Genomic DNA, 23,213 nt, shown 5'->3' with positions numbered 1-23,213 from the left:
ATGCTTTAGTGCCTCAAAATAGTTTTAAAACGTGAGTTAGGGATAGACAAAAAAAAAATTGAAAAAATGTTAATCAGTAGGCCTTATAATCAATGTTTAGGATTTTGATATACACAATGTTAACACTAGTTTCATTAAAATTATTTCTAGAATAAACTGCCATGGTTTTCGAGGAAGAAAAAGAGTCTCCTTTTCTCCTTAAAGGAAGCGTATGGTTTTGGTTGTTGTTTCTAACATTTTTTGGCGAGATAATGAGAAGCCTCGTATGAAATATGAAAGAGCATGCAATTCCATGAGGAATTCAACGTTTATGTGATGAAAATTGGTTTTGAAATGGCTGAGATATCCCATGTGGGACCCACCTTTTATAACGATCGCTTTGTTCTACTTCGTTTTTTGGATATTTCAGTCATTCAAAACCCGATTTTCATCAAATAAACTTTGAATTCCTCTTAAAATGGTATGCTCTGTACTATTTCATATGTATTTTCTTGATATCTCGCAAATAGTTAAGAGCCCAATTCTCGTCTCCACCAATAGGCCCTACTGTATCATCCCTTTAATTCTTGATGTGTTATTGCGAAAGTTTTGCATGGAAGGATGTTTCGTGATGCAACAGACCTACTGTTTAAAGGGATGGTACAGTATTGGTGGAGATGAGAATTGGGCTTTTAACTTTTTGCGAGATACCAAGAAAACACTTATGATATAGTACAGGGCATACCATTTTAAGAGGAATTCAAAGTTTATTTGATGAAAATCGGGTTTGGAATGACTTAAACATCCAAAAACAAAGTAAAACAAAGCATTCGTAATAAAGTGTGGGTCCCACACTTTATTAGAATCGCTCTTTTTTTTTTTTTGATATCTCGACCAATTCAAAACCAATTTTCATTAAATAAACGTTGAATTCCTCAAAGAATTACATGCTCTTTAATATCTTATAAGAGGTTTCTCATTATCTCACCAAAAATGTTAGAAATTTGAAATTAGATCCCTTTAACACATACAGTATGCATGAAATTTGATAATTTGAACATTGTTACTTTTAAAGAACTGCTCCCAGTGGAAAACAACGGCTCTAAACAGAATAGACAGAGGGTCAAAGATCATGTGATCATGTTTTGTGATAATAATATTCTTTGCATTGTATATTGTTGTTGTTGTTGTTGTTCATTTTCCATCTGTGAAGATGGCTGGATAGCCCATATTCAGCTACACTAAGCTGGTCTTCCATGGGGTCCAGTTGGATGTGGGGTGGGACCACTTCACCGGGTTAGACACCCTGCTCTTTGCGATGAATGAATGAAGCGGGATCTTTTACGTGCATGAGCTGTGACTCTCTCATATGGGGGACCTCCATTTTATGTCCTATCCGAGGGACAGAGTGTTTTGCCTCTTGCTAGAGGGGACGGTATGTTTACACACAACATTTCTCAGTCCAGACTTGAGTTCGAACCCGGGCCGCGTGATCGTGAGGCAGACGCGCTACCGACTGAGCCAACTCACCGCCCTTGTAAAAAGGGTACCTTGTAAAAGGTATCTTCACGTATTTGTGTATAATTTGTTTTGTAAACGGGAATTATAAGTCTTCGGACTTTTCACCCGTCTGTGTGTTTTTTTGGATGGCAATAAACCTGATCAATCATCAATCAATCAATGAACACAATGCCCCTTCTATACTGTTCAAGATTTCAGTCATTTTCAGTACACAATAAAGAGCGCCCCACTTGGCATGCTCCCTTCCTCTCTCCCTCTCTCCCTCCCTCCCTCTCTTTCTTGATGACAGGTAGGCCTAACTGCAGCAGCTAGTTTTGCTTCGAGAGGAAAATAGAGTCAAAGACGCAGCTTTATTCTGATCTTTCGTCAGTTTATTTATTTTTCAAAGCATGCTCAGCTTTCCTTTCTCATCACACTTTTTTTAAAATTGAAACGTATAGGCCTACTGATCTGCACAATATTTTAATAATCCGTCTGTGTATGAGGTACGTGTAGGACGATTATGAGATGATGAATTTAGATACGATGATGACACACTGTGAGAACACGTAATTCATTGGTTCACTTACACCACATGTAAGCTTGGTTTCTGTTGTGTGTGTGTGTATGTGTGTATGTGTTTTAATCAGCTTAAGTAAGGAAACAGTAAATTGAACCGTTCAGTCGTAATGTTGTATGAACGAAAACCATGGTGTCAGTTATTGAAATCATATCAACTTGAATCAGGTATGATACGTCAGGGTCTACTGATGGTGTATAGCTGCCATAGGTTCCTCCTCAATTCTAGAAGAAACGCGGGATGTGGATCTTGCTAAGGTCCGGCAGATCTTTGGGAAGGGCTGAAGACGTCATGTTGCTCTGTGAAAGGGGAAGTACATGTACCGGTAAATGAGTCTTGAAGGGGAAAATGCATTTGACATTACGCAGCTAGCGTTTGAGTTATAATTATGTTAACAAAGAGTATGGTGTAGAAAGAGAATAGAGGGAGATAAGACTATGAGCGACTCAGAGCTGTGAAGTTACAGCTCTAAACAAGAGCAATTATAGACAGTGAATTCCTTCATTGTTTAGACTATCAACGAATCGGAGAAGACAACTCACAGTAGTTGTCTTAATTATTAGATTGATTAAGAATTCCTTTGTAGACACGGGTGAAAGTTAATACATGAAACTTAAAGCAATAATAAGGAATCTCTTGTATCACCTCATCAGCGGTCTAGAACCACAAAACAAGTTTTTAGTGACAGGAATATTACGACTTTGCTGCAAGAAAATGAAACGTATAACGTGCGAATGCTCTTATTCAAAGAACGTCGGTTACTAACGAACTCGGAAGAAAGGCAACGAAAATAGCGTGTGCTATGAAAGCAAAATATAGGTGGGGGAAATATCATGATGCTGTAAAAATAATAAAAGTGATGATCAAGATGATGCCTTACCTGTTTCCGGCAAAGTTCAGGAAGTCTTAGCCACCGTTCTGGATCTTCAATTCCCACTGTGATGTTGACTGATCCGGATGTATCGAAGAGAGAAGCTATTATAATAAAGTCAGCAATAAAAGCAGCTATAGGTTAACGTGTACCATGATTCAGGGGATAAAATTGCACCGGAGTTTCACCCTTCTCAATAATCTAATTTATAGTTTAGAAGTGAACAGCACCTGAATAGGCCGCGTGAGGCTCAGGAACGTAAGCACAAGTTTCTAACCCGGAGGCCTCCTCCTTGGTTGGATTTCAATTAGTACATCCAAGGAGCTCCTACATCTGTACAGTTGGACTCGAACGGTATGAATACTTAATACCCCACCTATCATTATTGTCCCGCTCGACACAGTTATAAGAAATGTGTGTCCTGCGTGCTAGGGGTTACCCCCAATGGGGGATGATCTTTGGTATAAGAGCATGGAACACTATTTCATAGCTATGTTCCATAAGAGGGCTGTGATTAGGCCTACATTTTGTGAATCTGTCCAACGTTAAAAATGTGAGTGTTATTCGATACTGTCAAATAAAATAATGGTCCGACCCATTAACCCCAGCGAGTGAGGTTGATCATGCACATTTAGAAATAAAGATCTGCGTGAACGACAGCATTAGTAATATTACTGTTTAATTTTTCATAATGATACTGTCCAATTCAGGAGTATTGTCGTCTTTATTGTGGTGATTTTCTTTATGAAACCATTATCATAAACATAATCATCATCACCATCACCATCACTTTCATTGTCATTGTCATCATACTTACTGCCTTTGGGTAGGTCATATCTCGTCCCGAGGAAAGTAGAGCCGACGAAGAAGCACGAGTCCTCGGTCACCGTGGCGGTCGAAACCCCCTGAAGAGCCTCCCACGGATGGTACTCGTAGCTGTATGACTTCACATTCAGTCCGTTTGGACCGCCCATCACGAAATTACCGCCATATCTAGAACCCTCTGGAGAAAAATATGACTTACTTTGATAATAATAATAATAATAATAATAATAACAAAGATGATGACGATTATAGAAAATAACATAATAAATGCAGAGGTCATACTTTCAATTCCTGCCAAAATCTTTGAACGATTGTAGTCCCCGTCCCCAACCGCCCCCCCCCCCCCCAAAAAAAAAAATGAAATGTCTCCTCTTGAGATTTCACTCTACAGCTCGTGTAGAAGAGTTGAACCTCTTAACTCGGAGACGCCATAGAGTAGAATAATTAAGATAGTTACAATGCTATCCCTTTTTGGTTGTGAAAATACATTATCATTATATTCAATCGTCATCTCTGGTCATTCATTCGCTTGAATGTTTTGGCGTGATGCACTTTATAATATTTGCATGCATGTGATACTACATTACTTTTCCTGGCTTTTCTTTTCTTTTCGCTAATCAGTTAGGATATACATACTGCGCATGATCAGGTAAAGTATCTCTGAGAAATACGATGTGATGAAACACTACATGAAACACACAGTTGTAATGTGCAATGTCATTGCAGCGCCTGAACGGTTAATTGCATTACGTTGTAGTGAAAGAACATTCAGAAATATCCAGGCCCTGGGAACTTGTTAACACAAAAGAAAGATGGATTTACGTAAGTAAACTGCGGAAGTAGTCTATTGTATCAAAATAATGATGAATGAATAAATTCACTTGCCGTGGACGCAGTTAGTTGGTTCGGGTTCATAGGCTGGCTGCTCCAAACAGAGTCCGTAGTTAGCAAGTATAACCCATTGAGTTTTCTGTCAAAGTTAAAAGAGTATAGATTAAAAAAAATAATAATCTATGTTGCATGCAGTTGATAGTCACAAAACGGAATAAACTAACAGAGACAAAACATTTAAAATCTTATTAAATCCATCAATGTACATGCAGCCAAAAAACGCGGGAAGTCACAGAAATCAAGTTCTTCTGGAAAGATTTATCACAATGTCACAGAAGAAAGTAAGACTCTTACTTTTTTCTTTTTTTTTTTTTGGTACTCATCCTTGTGACTAAGTATTTCATGGCTAGTGACAGCACCGGCGGAGCGTTTTCAAAAGTGTGGGGGCCCACTTCAGGATTTCATGAGCTAACAAGCAAAGACAAACAAATAAACAAACAAACAGACAAACAAACAAATAAAGGTTTTCAGTGAAAAACTTAACCTCAACGCGCTCACACTTCAAGATCTCTACCTATTTCTATTAAGTGCCACTTACGTACTTCCGGGTTTAAAAAAAAAAAAGTGTAGGGGCCCAAAGTGATGACACCTTATGTATTCCTTTGTATGGTGTACAAAATGTGTGGGGCCCGAGACCCCACGGCCTCCACGGTTCCGCCGGCCATGAGTGACATCAATAGTTTCCTTCCTCATTGACAAAGGATTCAAAGGTGGGGGAATAAATTTCTCAACCTTTTTCTGCAGGCCCGAAATCAATTCTTCCTTCATTTGCCCGACGGCTAAGTAAGGGCAAATCATTTGTTTTTACGTACTATAGTATGTGCTTGCCCTAAATGAAAAACCGTTTTACAGGGCCTACAGTTAAAGCTACTGAGTAGCCTACCATGATACTGCAGATGAAAAAATAAATCAGTGCTTTAGTGCTTCAAAATAATGCCAAAATGTGAATTGGAGATAGAAACAAATAATGTGAAAAGGATTATCAGCATAATCAGTGTTAAGGATTGTTAAACATACAAAATGTGAAGAATAGAACTTTTTATAAAAATTATTTCTAGAATAAACCGTCTGCATTATGGTTTTAAATTTGAGAAAATTGGTGCAATCTCCTTATATTTGCGACTTTATTGCAAAAATTTCATATGGTATAGGATGTTTTGCTGAGCTACTATGCATCATAACTCGCAATTTTTCTTTTTTTTTTATCACAGCTTCCAATGGTGAATTGCGGCTTTTAAACGCCCTTGTGGAATTAATATGACAATCAGATTCCGATGATAAGAAAGCCAAAAGTTTACTTGCCCCTATCTGGCAAGTAACCTGTATCATAATTCTATATCTTCACTTGCACGGCATACAGTCTTCCGAGCCCCGGTCTAGCGGACAAGTGCCAATGACGCGCCATGCATTGCACTCTACTATGTATTCAGTTACCTCGCCGTAGTGTTGGATGATCTTGAAGAACGTCGTTGTGCCGTTGAGGTAGTCAATAAACATGTCGAAACCAAATTTTCGTTCCTCAAAATCAAATGCCCCGTATAGGAAGGAAGTAGAAGGTTGAGTACCCTCGGATGACGTTTGAACACTAGTAGTGCCTGGTGTTAAAGACATGGGGAATATATTTTTCTTTTATTCTTTGAAGAATTCACCTACCCAATACAATCGATTCGTGAGAAATAGGGCGAAGTAATGGTTATAGCTCGATATCTTCAAAATTATGGAGTGTAACTACCTGATCTACAAGAGAATGAGCTATAGGCATAATGATACGCGGACATGTTATATTGTGATCTTAAACAACATAGATTACGTGCTCAACAACAATGATGATAACGATAAATGTATGTTCCAAAGGATTAATAAAGTGATAAAAATAATGGAAGTTTTTTTTTTTTTTTTAGTGTTCCAAGCATCTTGGTGCTTCCCAGAGGCAGAGCTAACACAGGATTGAAGCTTGCAAGGATGATAACATTATAGATATTTGAAATAATTAATCAGTAATGCCATCATGTTCATTCGTTCTCTTTATAATGATGATGATGATGATAATGATAATGATAATAATGATAAAAATGAGTGAATATCCTTATTGTTATTACTATTTGACGCATTAGATGACGTTATTATTATCATCATCAATATATGACGAAGATGATGATGATGATAATACCAATAAAGATAATAATAATAAAAATAATAATAATATCATTATTGTTATCATTATTGTTATCATTATAATCATCATCGTCACTATTATTATCCTCATTATTTTGTTCATTTCGGCTGCACCATTATCATTACCGTTTTGTATGCAAGTTGTGCAGGCAAAGTAAAAAAAAAAACAAACTCCGTTGTCGCAAACAAATTTAAAGCAGCCACTTGTAGCAATAATTGAAGACTTCATTAATTTGGTCAAATTCTATTTCGACATCCCTATTCTGTTCTCAGCAGCTTAATCATTACCGATTCCTCCCATGAATTGTTTTGGAGAGCAGCAGGGTCTCTGTGCGCTGACTGCAGCAGCAGCAACCAGGATGAGAAATACGTAGAGCTTCATCTCGAACATAGGGAGCAGCTGTCGGGATTGAATCATACTAAAAATATATACATATAAAGTAGATAAGACAATGTATATAATATACATAAGCCATCATGAAAATAATTGATTTTGGTCATATGTAGCACTTTATGCATCAAGTAAAAAGAGGCGCGATATGATTATCAGTTATTTAATCTTACTAATTTGATACATCTTGGCCCTAACTGATTTTGTTTCTCCCTGAAATAGAGTCGATTTTTCCAGGTGATAAGCAACTCCAGAATGCTGAGTGTTATCCGAAAAGTAGTTTGTACCAAAATTAATATTCTTACTATCAAAAAATTAGGAAAAAAAGTGCACAACCCTTGCCACAACGAAAGAAACGACAGTGCAAATTTGAGATAATTTTGATACGTAATAACATCGTGATCATCATCCCATTAAATGTGAATATCACCTTGTCACCAATTCCACTGTCTTTAAAAGAAAAAACTAGAAATGTCGATATGGCGACTGGTATGCCTCCACCATAATGCATAATGTTCCCAATAGGTCTATACTACAATGTATAATGTGTGATAACAGTATCCCATAATTGGCAGAATATCAAAATGACAGGTTTGTCACAAATGTGTTGAATTTTCACTTTTCTTGAACTAGGTTTATGGCTATATACTGTCTCAGAGTGCAGGCATTTGGGGATGTCAGGATTTTTGCTTGACTTTTGACCCTTTTATAAGTTTATGCATTGAGTAATTTTCAAGGTACGGATAAAAAGTGTAATTTCAGTAAATATTTTAGCATTTAACCTATCCTTTGACCCTTGAACTTGAACCTTGAACCTATGTCCCTAAAATTCCCTAGAGAATCACTGCCAGGTGTAGAACATGCATAAATATGTACTAAATTTCATATCTTGAGTTACTTCCGAGACATGAACGAAGAAGTGAAATTTAGCACTTTCACTTGACCTCTGACCTTTGACCTTTTGCAAGAAACTTCCGAGAGAATCTGTATTGGGTAATACATGTTAAGTTTATTATTCTGCAGGCATTGCATAAATACAGTGTATGAGGGAAATAGTGAAACTTAAAGGAGTTGACCATGACCTTTCACCCATGACCTTTGACCCATGAACCTAAATTCCCTAGATAATTACTGCCAGTCAGTACATGTATATGCACTAAGTTCCATGAAGATACCTTGAACTATTTGCGAGATAGAAAAAAGGGAAATGTTGACATTATTTTTCACTTGACCTTTGACCTTTGACTGCATGACCTGAAACTCTCTCGGGAGAATATTTGGTAGTACATGCGTACACCAAGTTTCAAGAAAATACCTTCAGGCACTGCAAAGACATGGGGAAATAGTGAAATTTTGAGCATTTGACCTGGAGCTTTTGACCTCTGACCTTGACCATGTGCACTCTAAAGTTGATAGGCACAACTTCGCCCACTCATACGTAATATATGCCAAGTTTCATTAGGATAACTCAAAAGGTTTTGTAGTTACGCTGTCCACAAAATTGACTACGGACGGGAGAACGGACGGAAGGACTGATGGGCGGGCGGACAACCCGAAAACATAACGCCTCTGGCGACACTTTGTGGCGGAGGCATAAGAAGCAAAATAAAAAAATGGGGATTAAAATCTCGTAATTTCCCTCCCATCCTGTTCATTCGATTTCACTCTGTAGTAGAAACAGTGAGATACGCGCGATTTCCATGTCTTCGATAAACCAGGGAGGTGGTTCTCTTCCACATCCCTGGATAAACCAAGTGGTGCAGCACTACACGAGTACAATGTAAAACTTACCAATAACGCCAGAAAGATAGCAAATGTATTTCTCTCTCCAGATAAAAATCACCGACGAGAAGTGACGTCCGTTTGAGTCGGCTGGCTTTTTATATGAGAACCTCGAGTGTTACCAGAATTCGGGGCTCTTCGATATCTCAATTACGTAAGATTCCAATATAAGAACACGATCCCAACGAACAACACACACACCAGCAAATATTTACTTGCACGCGCACATTCGGTAGAGCATGGGTAGCTAGAGGTTTTTGTTTTTCTTCATCTTCAACTATAACGCCTTATTGACACATTTCGTAACATCTGTCATGTGACAGAATGACGAAGCAATCGATTTGTGCGCTAAATCGTCTCATTTATGCCATATTTTTGGTGCAATTCTATATTCTTTCAATTAAAGGCAATTTCCATCAACATTTTTTTTTTTCATATTGCACAATATGTCGTTTCGAGTTATCCCCCTTTGGCATCTGCATAGATGTAGACGGTCCGTTACACTTATACCATCATCTTCGAATGTCATAATGATAATCATCAGCGTAGCAAAATGGCAGTGATAATAATATAAACAATGGTAATCTTATTCTGATTACTATCTTCTGTCGCATTATCATTACTATACTATATGTATAGTAACATTCTTATCATTGACATCGTTATCATATCATCATACAGGAAATGCAAACAATATAATGTTTCCAAATACAGATCTCTCTCAAGCATACTGTGCCTTATTCCAATTATAATCATGGCTGGAATATCTTCTAAAAGTTGATGGTTGAGAGGAACAGGTCCCGGAAGTTGATATGCCGTAATATATCATCACACGTGATGCTACGGAATCGAGAGAAACCCTGTTAAAGGGTGTGTACAGTACTGGTTGAGGTGAGGATTTAGCTTTTAACATTTTGCAAGATATTCAGAAACCGCTCTATGAGATGTCACAGAGCATGCAATTCCAAGGGGTATCAAAAGTTTATTTGATGAAAATCGGTTTTGAAATGGCTGAGATAGCCAAAAACAAGGTGAAACAAAGAGTACAGTCCCTTTAAAGCTAGATTTGTCTTTCTGTGTTTTTATCACTAGCGCAAACAGGGCGGGAAGAAGACTGTGTCCAAAGTGCGGAGGTCGTCTCTTTGTATTACGTAATGTTTGGGGTCTGACGATGTAAATAATCCTTATGCGTTTATTTTCAAAAGCAGAGACATCCTATACCAAAACAATTCAAATCACTTTAGAAAATAACTTAAAGAATTAATCACTTAAGTACTGCGGTGTTGTTGTTGTTGTTGTTGTTGTTGTTTGTGTTTTTTTTTTTTTTTTACCTACTATACTGCATAGTTCATATTGGGATTTTTTTCTTTCTTTTTCATCTAAGTGCAATGAACATTCATGCATACACAAAGGGTACACATCCCGCTGTTTTGGAGCTATTGCTATTCGCATTCGCGAAGAGCGATCAGCAGGATGAGTACGATCATTTCGTAATTTCGCAAGGCGCTATCTTAATCATTAGAAATTCAGGGCGTTTATGTTTTATCATGATACAGTACCACAACTATCACACTCGTGGTATTTAAGATCTTGACTGATTACCATAATTGGTTGCGGCTTGATTTTTGGTTCACATCACTGTAAACATGGTTGTCAGCTAGGGAGTGTGTGTGATACCTACAGTTGTAAAACTATTCGGCAACCACCTTCATGGTTTAAAAAAAAAAGAAAGAAAAAATATTTGTCTTCTTGGGTATCCTTCATTCAGGGTATAGCCTCTTCAGTGTTGACACTGTTCTACCACAGATCCCTGACACTATCATTACCCTAGCGAATTACAGGCTGTACCCATTTATACACCTAGGTCGAGAGGGACATTTTGGATAAACACATTATAGTTCAAAGACGCAAGCCCTGGGCGGGAATCGAACTCAGGTCCTAGGGCCCTCCGATTGGGAGTCGGGAGTCTCATCTACTATACCACAGCGCTCTTTATGACAAAGAGGATCCCCGACCACAGGTCTGCCGTGTGTAAATATTTAGATTCCTGCTAGTTTGTACATGATATGGGCGATGATGTAAGTCTGGAGCAAACTGTTTGGTGTATACCCTACCCGGGACTGGAATTAGGTCATTGGCTTTTATTTTTCTGCAACTGTTACAAACTAAGGGCGCCTAACTGCTTAAAGGGACTGTACAGTACTGGTTGAGGCGGGGATTCATGTCTTGAATATTCCTACTAAAGTCAGATAATGATAAACCTCTTATGAAATGTGAAAGAGCATGTAATTCTAAGAAGGATTCAACGTTATATTTGATGAAAATTGGTTTTCAAGTGGCTGAGATATCCAAAAAAGTGATAACAATAAAAAGTGACAGGCGACATCTTTTATTAGAATCTTTCTGTTTCATCTTGTACTTGGATATCTCAGCCATTTCAAAACCGATTTTCATCAAATAAACCTTGGATACCCCTTGGAATTGCATATATCTCATAGAGTGGTTTCTGAATATCTCACAAAACGTTAAGAGCTAAATCCTCACCTCAACCAGAATTGTACACACCCTTTATACCTTCAAGAGAGAAGTGGTCATGAATCAACCTGTCTGCTAATGGAAGGCATGCTTGTTGCTAAAATAGTTGTAGATCAGAAAAAAAATATAAAAATTCTAACTTGAACTTGAACTTGATATATGTATATATATGTATAAGTGTGCCTGTGTGTATAATATGTATATTTATACGTATATACATAATGATATCTAACTTCACTAATGGAGAAACACTATGACAAACCAGATTTCTTGTGTTATCGGATGGTTGGTGTCACAAATGGTGTAGGTCCAATCATTATGACAATTATTGGACCGCGAGTTCGAATCCCGCCCAGTGCTTACATCCTTGGACAAGATGTTTTTACCCACAATGTCCCTCTCCACCCAGGTGTATAAATGGGTACCTGGCAACGCTAGGGTAATAATAACAGTAGGGCCCTCTGGTAGAGCAGTGGCAACACTGAAGAGGCTACCCTGGGTAAATAAGACCTTACTCTTATTATTATTATTATTATTATTATTATTATTATTATATACTTATCAATCATCATAATTTGCATGGAAATTTAAGAAAATTGTAATAATAACAGTATTATCATCTTCTCCATCATCAACACCATCATGATCACCATCACAATTACCATTATGATTATAATTATCACTATCAAAATGTCATCATAGTCATCAGTTGGACTGAGACTGTGTAAACCTTTCAGGATATCAAAGGCTTATAACTAATTTTTTAAAGTATTCTTTCTCCCTCTGACTTTAGACATTTCATAAAAAATGTTTGAAGGGTCAATTCCAAGCTAGACAAGACAAGTGAAAGAACAGACAAAAACACCCAGTGGTTATGGTGATAAGCAAGATACCGCTTTTTATTTGGATACTTTTACAAAACATACACGAGCAATTTTAACAAATCATCATTTTGGCGATGAATCAACAAAAGACAGCTTTACGAAGCCTGCGGGCTGAGCTCACGTAACCGCAGCCAATCATAAAATCACTCTCATCCAGTCTTTGCTTTAAAAATGATAACGAAAAAAAAAAGAAGCCATTTTCTGACGTTCATTCTTGTGATAATAAAAGGCGACGAGCATCTCTCCTATATAAACTGGCATCAAACGAAGTTTCCAAGTATGTGTATGCGTGTGTGTGTGTGTGTGTCTTTTTCTACACGGTAGGCCTATAACATGTACACTCCATTTTTGTGCCTTTATACTCTTTGCAAGAGTGTGACACTTCAAAAAAAAAAAAGGACATCATCTCTTTGGCACCACCGGTCAGTTGTTTTCTCCCCCCCCCCCCCCCCCCCCCTCCAGTCTTCTTCCCTCCTAAAACTGAAGCTTACTCTTGTCCATTCCACTACATGAAATATCACTGAACACCCTGAAATGCACAAAATCCATATTACATGTACTAAGGTTTCTATGTTTCTCCGCCTTGACAGACTCCACAGAATGCATTCAGTGACAGATGTACACTGTACCTCAAATATCATACCCGCAGAACAGTGCAGTTTTTGCAGTTCTTGAAACCTTACTGGCACATTACGTGCTCTGTGATACCAGTGCCAAAATGAATTCGCGTGCAATTATTTGCTTGTACTTTCCTTTACTCGGCGTCGATGTGAATCAATGTTATAACTTGTAAAGCATCAACAATTAGTGATTTACAAAATTTGTGAATTTCATATCATTATTAAATTGCACTCTCAAAAATCGATTTCACAAAAATTTCCACTGTTGCAGTACAGTATATCACAAAAAAATGCGCAACTCCACTGTGCTTTAAAGTGCTAATTAGCACAAACTTCCCATAACATTGTACAAACTGTCCAAAGTCCATGGCACAGCAAAACTGAAAAAAAAAAAGAAAAGAAAGAAAGCTCCATCATTCTAAACTCGCTCTTATTAGGCATGTTTCTGTGTAGGCATTTTTTTCCCCCCGCCAAAGCACCAAAATCATATTACCAACAACACATCAACAAACTGACCACTGTGAAACAATATAAAAACACACAAAAAAAAGATTTAAGATAGTGCCGGAGTGATCATGCCCCCATGATGAATGCCTGGGGTACATGGGATTTGGCACCCTTGACCAACATGTCTGGTGAATTCCTTCATGTAACATACAATTTACCGTGAAGCATGTGATACTATTCCAGACTGCACAGAAATCCAATCAGGCTTTATTACATCTTCATGTCAGGCTGTCGTGGTTGAAAAATTGGATTAAAACCAGGCAAACCAAACACACAAGTTCATCTATTCATTGTACCTATATTCAATGGTGCCTTTGAAATTTGTTACAATTACAACATTATTTGTAGGCCCTACATGCACCGGTGATTGTATGTACTGTACAGTGTACAACCACGTACAATCTTTAAGTGAAAAATAAAATATAGGTAACAGATGTGCATGAGTGAAATAAGTTATGATATCAAGGTTGTCAAACAAACCACAGATATCACTAAAGTCTGGTGAATAATTAAGTTGAAAATGTGCATCTCAATTTCTGCTTTGTTTGTTTGTTTGTCTGTCTTTCATTCCAGATATTAAAGGAAACCACTCTGATGCTTTTGTGTCTGTAAGTGCATTTTCTTGTATGTACATTGACCAGAACAGGTCATGTTTACTATTACAGTTGTGATGACAAAATACGATCTTCACAACTCTTCTCAAATTTGTCTTTTACTCAGCAGGACTTGTTGATAAAAGCACACGAAATGCAGCAAAATTTGTGCATTTACTTTGGCATGATCTGCAGCAAATCCAATCGGAACACACACTCTCACTCTAGTCAGCTCTAGATCAAGAAGGATTGAGTTTCTCTCAGAATCTCAATATCAGAGTGTTTTGATTTACTTTCAGTTGTATCGTTACGGTATCAAATAGCGAAAACAACATCTCCCGCAAATGCCTGTGACCCTTCTCATGCACAAAAATATCTGCATGTGAAAATAACGGCTTTTACAGTACATTACATTTCCCAATATGTGAATTTCGAGTTACAAGCAGAGTTACTCTCATACAACTTGATCCAGAACGGTTCCTTGCCATCCACATTTTCTATTTTACAATCTCATCGAAGCATCTTCATTATGATTAGACTTTGCGCTGCTGATATTCAAAACAACAAAACAAAACAAATGTTTAAGATGAATCTCTTCATGTAAAGAAAAACCAAAACCAAAACAAAGTTGACAGGGCTTTGGAAATTAGGGTTAAGAAGTTCCCAGAAAATAAACATAAAATATCTTTCACTAATAAGTTGATAGAGGAATTGTAAAATTACATACACAAAAAAGAAATATTTCATTTAGAGAAGTACAATATAACATGGTTTCTGACAAAAGAGACAGGTAGATGGCTCTCATTTACATACTGTTAGTTCATTTCTGTAGAGGAATATCAGTGAGTGCTTTTTATCTTTACATGGAAGTAAACAATACTATCATCTTAACCTGTTCCGTATGAGAATCTTGTGTCCTGCGTATTAAGTCTATGGGCATTTCAGAATTCAGTATGGATCAGGTTAATAAACCACCTTTTCAACTGTCTCCACCCTAAAGGTTCTACATAGTCTCCCTATTATGCTGGTGGCATCTTGAAACAAGAAACCACAACAGGTGCGTCCTACTGCTGCTCAGTTGATTTTCAGTGCCCTTGATTTACTTTGTGCACAAGAAATTAATACAGAGCAAACCGCCCTGCCTTGAAATTGATATGAATACACCGTACCGTTGATACCTACAGAATTTATAGGTGCAAAAGTTTTTGTTTTCCTAAAAATGAGAGAGCTGGTATTGTACACATTTCCGAGTATACCTGTAGCACCCAATTGCCGCTCTCTGAGAACCTGTCACATTCACGTCTTCATTCCTCAAACTCTTAAAGTACATCAACATTTAACACAGAAAAAAGAAAAGAAATGTCTCTCCATTCGGGTGAAGAGCATGATTGCACGCTTATTGTGGTGACTGGGGCAGACCCCAGTGAGGTGTGAGGTGCACCAGGTGAGATGGAGCCCAGAACTCTGGGGAGGATGGTGGGTGTCTTTGGTCTCCTCACCAGAATGGGCACCTTTATAGTGAGACAGAAGAAAATGCAGAGGAAACATTGCCAAGTCTGTTAGCATGCCTTTGAAAGAGACAGAACAAGACACAGAAGATACGTGAAAGAGACAGTCATCCTAGCTCCAGAGCAAATCATAACATGAAACACTCAAAACCCTGCTATTAGATCTTTTATTCATTCTGAAGTGTCTATTGAGAGCAAGGAGGTATGAGAGAACCCGTTCTCTCAAACCTCCTTGCTGAGAGACAATACCAAATTACAAGATGACACCAAATGGGACAAAATGATGCCATATGAGTCTTTCTTGATATAAAATGAAATATATAATCAATTCAAAGTCTAATACTCATATGGCGCTCTTATTTCATGCACAACTTTAAAATCATAGAAGAAAGAATTCAAATAACATCAATGTACAATGTAACACACAGTGTAACAATACCTGTAAGGACAGATTGTGCTAATTACACTAAAAAGTGCCAGACAGCTTTAATATTTCTGTAGTTTCATGTTATTTCTCTTTCATTTATGCAGTATTTTGGATCATATAAAGCTATCACGGTTGCAAAATTACTAAATTCCGACACTACACTGTGTCACATGCTCTCCTCAGATGGATTGATAGTAGTAAAAGAGGTAATGACAGTGGGTTTTAGGTTTGGTTTATTTTTCCTAGTTGCTCATTTGGTTAAAAAAACAAACAATGACGACGACGACAACGACAACGACGACGACGACGACGACGACGACAACAACAACAACAACGACAACAACAACAATAAAACACCCTAAACACCCAGATCTGTGTAAATAAATATCTCTGTATGTACGTTCTGTTCTACTACCTGTTCTGTAATAGAAATGTTATCTCAACTTTATCCCCCATCCCCTACCCTCTCTCAGTCTGATGTCGAGCAATCAGTTACTCATTAAGGCACACAGAAAAATGTTTGTTATTAGGCTGATTACAGGAAAGATTTGTATGCTTGCTAATAGCTTCAGCAAAGCTGATAAAAAAGGGATAAAAGGACTTAAATAAACAGCAGCAGACAAGGCTGTACTTGTGTAAGCATTATGTCTCTGTGCTCCAGTGATTCTGGAGTGAAGTATAGGTGCAAAGGAAAACAAAATTGAACTGAAATTCAATTTGTGGGAATGGCACATACAAAAGATTTATGGTTAACTTGGACATGCTTCACTGGTCAAAACTCTGTATGCTCTGCAGTGGGTTAATCAGTGATCAAATGTTTGAAAACAACTTCCCAAACAACTTCCAGACACAGATGTTTCTGAAGATCTCCATATCTACATTGAAGGTCTCTAAGAAGGTCCTAAGAGGGGGGCTTCTAGCAGCATCCCCTTGGGGTTCACCATACACATAAACCCTTTAAACCCCAACTAGAGATAAACTAACCTACATATTTCCTACCATTTAAAGGTGAACTTCTCTAGAAGTAGACTTGTTGACTATTGATAAGATGGTTACAATTCCTCCACGATCACTTCTCAGTTTTGGGATGATAATGTGCGTGAGATAATAAGAGGTTTGTGGATCATGGCTAAGTGCAAGAGAGGACACACAAGGGGGGGGGGGGGGTAACCTAATAAGAAATTTGCCATGGGGAGGAAGGGATGGGGATAGGGATAGGGGTAGGTCTTGGGTCCCCTTGGCACTCACCATCCGATGTAGCACTGACACAGGTTCTCGTGGGAGGTGGCCTGCTGGATGAGGAGCTCCACCTGGTTAGGCACGTCGACAGGGTTGTCCGTCGAAAAGTCACATCCTGCAGGATGGAGGAACGAGAAAAAAGGGCATCTGATTGAGATAATGAATTACTGAATAGATATGAATTGTATAAAACTAGCAGAAAAATATGTTTTTGTTCACCCAGGAAGGTCTGGACCAGTGTTAGCACTGTTCCTCCAACAAAAGATTGCAGAACATTTGTTAGTATTCTTGCACATGTGGAATTAATTTGTTTGCTTGTTTTGTTGGCATTGACGCATTTGGTGTCAGTTTAGATGTCAGATGGACGACAGTAACGTCACTGAGTTATTACTCAGTGGGCTACCAACAAATTTCCATATGGTTCTACTGTTAGTTAAAACCAGACTACTCCCACTACCAACCTTCAAATTTTATTCTCTAATGAAAGCTATTACAGCAATGGCCAGAAATTCTGAAAGCCGACTGGCTGTTGCTAAAGTATCTGTCATATTTGGTAACTTTTTCTTATGGTCAGTCATTGGTATAACAGGGCTCCACACTAACTTTTATTTTCGGTGGCCCAAAGGCAAACATCCGACCTTTTTTGGTGGCCCGATCAGGCCATCAAATTCTTCATTTCTGAAATTTTGGTGGCCCGACGTGCGTTCTTGGTGGCCATGGGCCACCGGGCCACCGTTAGTGTTGAGCCCTGGGTATAATCATTAATGCAAAAAAATCTTCCTGCCATTGATAATAGTTTCTCTTGTTTATTCATGTAACTAAATGTAATTGGCTGTTGCCCTGCAGGTCATAGGTCAATTGGACAGTGCTGCATCATGCACTTGTCACTATTCTCACTGAAAATGTTGCTGAATGAATGGTTAATTTGATCAATTAGGAATCAAAGAAACTTGGCATGAACGCCAACTCAACAGCAAATAATGCCATGATGAATGTGCTGATGACCTAACATAATAGTAGGACATATCAGATCAATCACATCTTGACTTGATGCCACCAAAATATCATAAAGGTTTGGTCTGTTGGAGGCTCTCACCTGTCAGTTTATCCTTGACTCTGTTGATGATGGAGATGGCCTTCTTGTTGAGGGCTTCTGGTTGAACACCTGGCTCTCCATCTGAAAGAAAAGCATTAAAAAACATGGAAACGATGATCCATAGTAACACTATATAAAACTTAAGTAACTGCAACAAAAACATACAACATAACAACAACCAAAATAAACAACATGACAACATGAACAAAAATATATAACATAACAATAACCACAATATACAACATAACAACAGGAACAAAATTTACATAACAATATGAACAAAATAATACATGATAGCAACCCACAGATACATACCAAAATGAACCGAATGTACTTGACAACAACCAAAATACACAAGCTAACATCAACATAAAGCAAAACATATAACATTACAAAAACCATGATATACAATACAAAGCAGTAAGAACAAAAAAGCAGAAAATAACATGGCAATATGACATGGCAAATTTCTGCCATTTTGTGGTACATGTAAATAAGAACATGATTAGCATCTCCACCTATCCCTAAGATTGACAGAATATTCTAAAATCAATCATAATTCTCGCTTATGACTACAGTCAAAGAACTACTGCAAAACATCAAGAGTGTCCCAAACGATTATAAATGATATATAATTGAATGAGAGAATGATACAAGTGCACAAACATACACAATGGGCAAACTGCTATGGTAACAAATCTATTGAAGTTGGAATCACTGGGCAAATGTGAATTCATGTCTGCTGCAGTCAATACAAGTCGCTTTCTCCCCGTCAAAATTGCACATATGGACAATTCATAAACAGGGCTTCGTATATATTATACTCTCTCTCTCTTTCTTGCCTATATATTGCATGACACAAATGGCTAAGTAGCACAAGGAAGGACAATGTTCATAGGACACCTACTGAGAAAGAGGGAGCATGATTGAGAGAGAGAAGTGGGAATCTTTTATGGGTTTTCCCCTTCTTCCCTCTTACCTTGGGACTGCACGCTGGAGTCTGCCTGTCCTGTTAGCTTCTTCTGTTTGGGTGTCTCCATGTCGACATTGTCCAGCAAGTCTGAAAGAGTTCATTTAGATTAAAATCTTGAATGCAATCCAAAAGAAAACATTTCATTCATAATTTGTATGATAAAACAAAAACACTTCACACATTTTTTTTCTTCTCTTGTCTGATATTAAAAGTTTTAAAGTTATAATTGCATTTATTAGTGGAAAAATGAGCAAAGAAAATGGGATTCCATCGGGATACGAACCCGAGACCTCCGGATTGCTAGCCCGGTGCTCTACTGCCTGAGCTACAGAAAGCCCTAGTTCAGTGTTCGTCCCAGAAACCCTAAATTCTCAATGTTCTGATGGTCAGAAGCTATAACGGTATGTTTGTGTGTGACACACACGCACACACTTAAACCTGGCATAAACCCGAAGGATAATTCAACTTGGGGATAAATGCGAGGGATCACCGAAGTGATGCAGCTTTTTGAGCATGTAACAAACGCAAACAGAAGAAAACTGACCAGAAATGAATATGAATTATTAGTGGAAAAATGAGCAAAGAAAATGGGATTCCATCGACATTTGCATGAGAAACACCATATACATGTACCAAACACATTCATCTTCGCCGATTCCCCAGTCTGTCACTCCTGGTTGCTGGGTTTGTCAACATTTCTATGGTATGTGTGTGCCTGTGTGTTTTTCTATAAAGTGAGACAAAATATACTTCAGTGGATAGCTTTTGAGTATGAAAAATTTGAAAATTGCAAAATCAAGAGATCGACGTGTGACTATGGTGTATTTCATCGTGCATTCGTAGTGATGTTTCAAGATCAGTTATCAACAACCACTCATCTCCTGTCCCTGATGTATGTGTGTCTGTGTGTCTGTGTGTCTGTGTGTTTACTATAAAAGTGAGACAAATTATTCATCAATGGATTGCTACTGGCGATGAAAAATTTGAAAATTCCCAAATCAGGAGATTGATGGGCGAATACTGTACGCTGTATGTCATCAAGCGTTTGCGGTGACGGGTTGCATGTTTGAAAATCAGTCTCAACCACTACTCACCTCCTGTCCCTGATTGGCTGGTGGAGTAAGCACCTGATCTGGCCTTTGACCTCTTGCCCTTAGGAGCTGTGGAGCGAGAGAAATGGTAAAGAGAAGGGGAGATACATGAAATGCTCATTCTCATCTTAAGTGTACCACTTAAGGAGTTAAACCCGTTGAGGGCGAACTGATTTTGCTATAACACACATTTCCCATGGTGCGTTACCAAAGATACTTGGAACGAACTGTAGTCTTTATCGGGTTATACGAAAGCCGGAGTTTAGTCATTCCATCTACAGTGTACTTTAATACAACATTTATGAAAAGTCCAAGAATAGTAATTGCATACATGTGTTTTAGTTAGATGTCTCAATTTATTTAGCTCATTCCTTTGAATTATGTTGTTGATTAATTATAATATATGAATTATTATAACACCTTGAGTAACATATAATTGTCAGGAAGTGTGCATTAGAAATATTTATTATTATTATTATTATTATTATTATTATTATTATTATTATTATTATTATTATTATTATTATTATTATTATTATTATTATTATTATTATTATTTTTATTTTCATTAAGTTCACTCACTGTCCATCAGTCTCCAGTTGAGCAGGGGGTCGTAGACAAAGGCCTCCAGCACGGCCATGATGCTGTCCTTGTGTTCGCGAAGCACCTGCATCACACTCTCGCAGGTGATGCGGTAGTTACCATCAATACCGGTCACCTGGGGTGGTGGGGTGGGGGGGTGTAGACATGGAAGAGATATCGGTTCAATTCAATTCAATTCAATTCAATTCAATTCAATTCAATTCAATTCAATTCAATTCAATTCAATTCAATCCAATCCAATCCAACCAACCCAATCAAATCCAATCCAATCCAATCCCATCCCATCCCATCCCAATTCATCCCATACAATCTAATCCAATCCAATTCAGTTCAGTTCAGTTCAGTTCAGTTCAGTTCAATTCAATTCAATTCAATTCAATTCAATTCAATTCAATCCAATCCAACCCAACCAACCCAATCAAATCAAATCCCATTCCACAATCTGTTCATCACTTTTCAACAGAACACATGTCATATTAAAGGCATAATTTACCATTTGCAGATGAAAGCATTAGTCCTATAAAACAGTTCTAAAATGTGAGTTAGGGATAGAAACAACCACTGTCAAAATTTGAATCCGTATAATGGATGTTAAGTGTTGTTAAATACACAAAATGTGAACAATAGTTATAATAAAAAAATTTCCAGACTAAACCGTATACAGTTACGGTTTATTGAGAAAAACCCTGATATCTCCTTATATTTTAGGTTTTATTGCAAATATTTCATATGGTAGGATGTTTTATGATACAACAGACCTACACATATGCATCACCTATGATATCTTGAAAATTTTTGAAATCACTGCTCCCAAAGGTAAATTGGACCTTTAACTGATTCATGATCGTTTATCATGATCCACAAAGCTTTGAAAGGCAAACTGTGCACTGCATGAAGTTGCCAGCAGAGAACAAAGAGGAACTTTTTTCATGAGGTGAATATGAGAAACTCCAGAACGAAACAGAGGAAGGGGGAGTGGAGATGTGCATGTGAGAGAAAAACATGATGAGAGGTAAACCAAAGAATTAGACAAGACAAAAAAAACCAACAACAAAGAAACAGACCATGAACATTAACAGTGAAGCATCTCTTCCTGTTGATTTCATGGGATACATCAGAAGAAAAAGAGAAGAGAGAGCAGATACACATAAATCAATTTACAAGCAAGATCAGGAGACAAAGGGAAACTTTGATAAACCATCTTGCCTCCATGACACCTCATGAGTCAGAAGGACAGAAGACAAGATGAGACAAAACAGACTGATAGACATGGAGGAGAGATGGAGGGGAGTAAGGGGAAAGAAAGGGAAGGGGATGGGGAGAGGGGGTGAAAGAGAGGGGGAAGAGAAGAGAAGAGGAAACAGATAACATTGCAGACAGACAATAAAATCAGAAGTTGCACAGACAAGAGGGAAATTCCACATGTCATCTCACCTCCATAGCATTGATCAGCATCCTGGTGAGTCGGAAGGGAATCTTCTCCGGGAACTTCTCTCTCGTCATGGCGACCTGCATCAACAATGACAACAACCACCATCACAACATCCTGCTTCATGTTCCACTGCCATGAGACAACATCGCAAGGGTCATCAATTAAAGTACAGACCATCCACATGCATTTCATATCAAAGGGTAATTCAGCTCCAAGTACAAGTTGGGTCAAATAAATTCAGCAAAACCAAACAAATGAAATGGTACAAATTTCGTCAAATCAGAAATTATGTAAGAAGTTGATGGTGTTTGTGGTGGGCATTAATAGTCCAGACTGCCCTTGCTCCACCATAAACTCAACTGATGCTTGGCAGTCCTACAAACAAGTCCCCTAAACTTGGATCTAGCATAATGTTTTGTTGGTTTGGTGCCAGAAGGGCATTAACATTGTACACATAGTCTATGAAAGCACTGTACACAGAGTCTATGAATTGCTTTAACACACATTTACTGTGAAACTCTCAACCAGTCTCACTTTGGAATTGTCACAACCTCAATACATTTGTACCTCCAAATCTGAACTGAAGACTTATCTTTCCCGCAACTTTGTGAATGATGTGTGACACATTGTGGGAGCCGGGGGCTTTTGAATGTTTCTACAGATAAATGGCCCTATAAACTGTAAATACTGTTTCATCATCATCATCATCAT

At 37.9% G+C, this 23,213-nt stretch overlaps 2 protein-coding genes across 2 annotated transcripts in view; both read right to left on the bottom strand.

Moving 5' to 3' along the window:
- Window positions 1–1,898: 1,898 nt before the first annotated feature.
- On the bottom strand, window positions 1,899–9,125 carry LOC140239048 (development-specific protein LVN1.2-like). The gene is made up of 7 exons (XM_072318944.1): window positions 9,004–9,125; window positions 7,110–7,221; window positions 6,081–6,241; window positions 4,641–4,725; window positions 3,748–3,933; window positions 2,940–3,034; window positions 1,899–2,358 (listed from the first exon to the last, which is right to left on the bottom strand). The coding sequence occupies exons 2-7, from the start codon at window positions 7,210–7,212 to the stop codon at window positions 2,284–2,286; spliced, it is 705 nt and encodes a 234-aa protein (XP_072175045.1). The 5' UTR covers window positions 7,213–7,221; window positions 9,004–9,125; the 3' UTR covers window positions 1,899–2,283.
- A 3,732-nt stretch (window positions 9,126–12,857) lies between these two features.
- Window positions 12,858–23,213, bottom strand: part of LOC140239051 (serine/threonine-protein kinase mTOR-like) — a 243,344-nt gene continuing 232,988 nt past the window's right edge. The window contains exons 49-55 of the mRNA XM_072318948.1: window positions 22,505–22,579; window positions 21,050–21,185; window positions 20,471–20,536; window positions 19,383–19,463; window positions 18,404–18,484; window positions 17,317–17,422; window positions 12,858–15,644 (exon numbers count right to left, since the gene is read on the bottom strand). Coding sequence (XP_072175049.1) covers window positions 15,629–15,644; window positions 17,317–17,422; window positions 18,404–18,484; window positions 19,383–19,463; window positions 20,471–20,536; window positions 21,050–21,185; window positions 22,505–22,579 — 561 coding nt within the window. The 3' untranslated portion in view covers window positions 12,858–15,628. The remainder of the gene's footprint in view (window positions 15,645–17,316; window positions 17,423–18,403; window positions 18,485–19,382; window positions 19,464–20,470; window positions 20,537–21,049; window positions 21,186–22,504; window positions 22,580–23,213) is intronic.

Source organism: Diadema setosum, chromosome 15 (genome assembly GCF_964275005.1).
Source record: "Diadema setosum chromosome 15, eeDiaSeto1, whole genome shotgun sequence".
NCBI lineage: Eukaryota > Metazoa > Echinodermata > Echinoidea > Diadematoida > Diadematidae > Diadema > Diadema setosum.
This window is presented reverse-complemented; position numbering and strand designations above follow the sequence as displayed.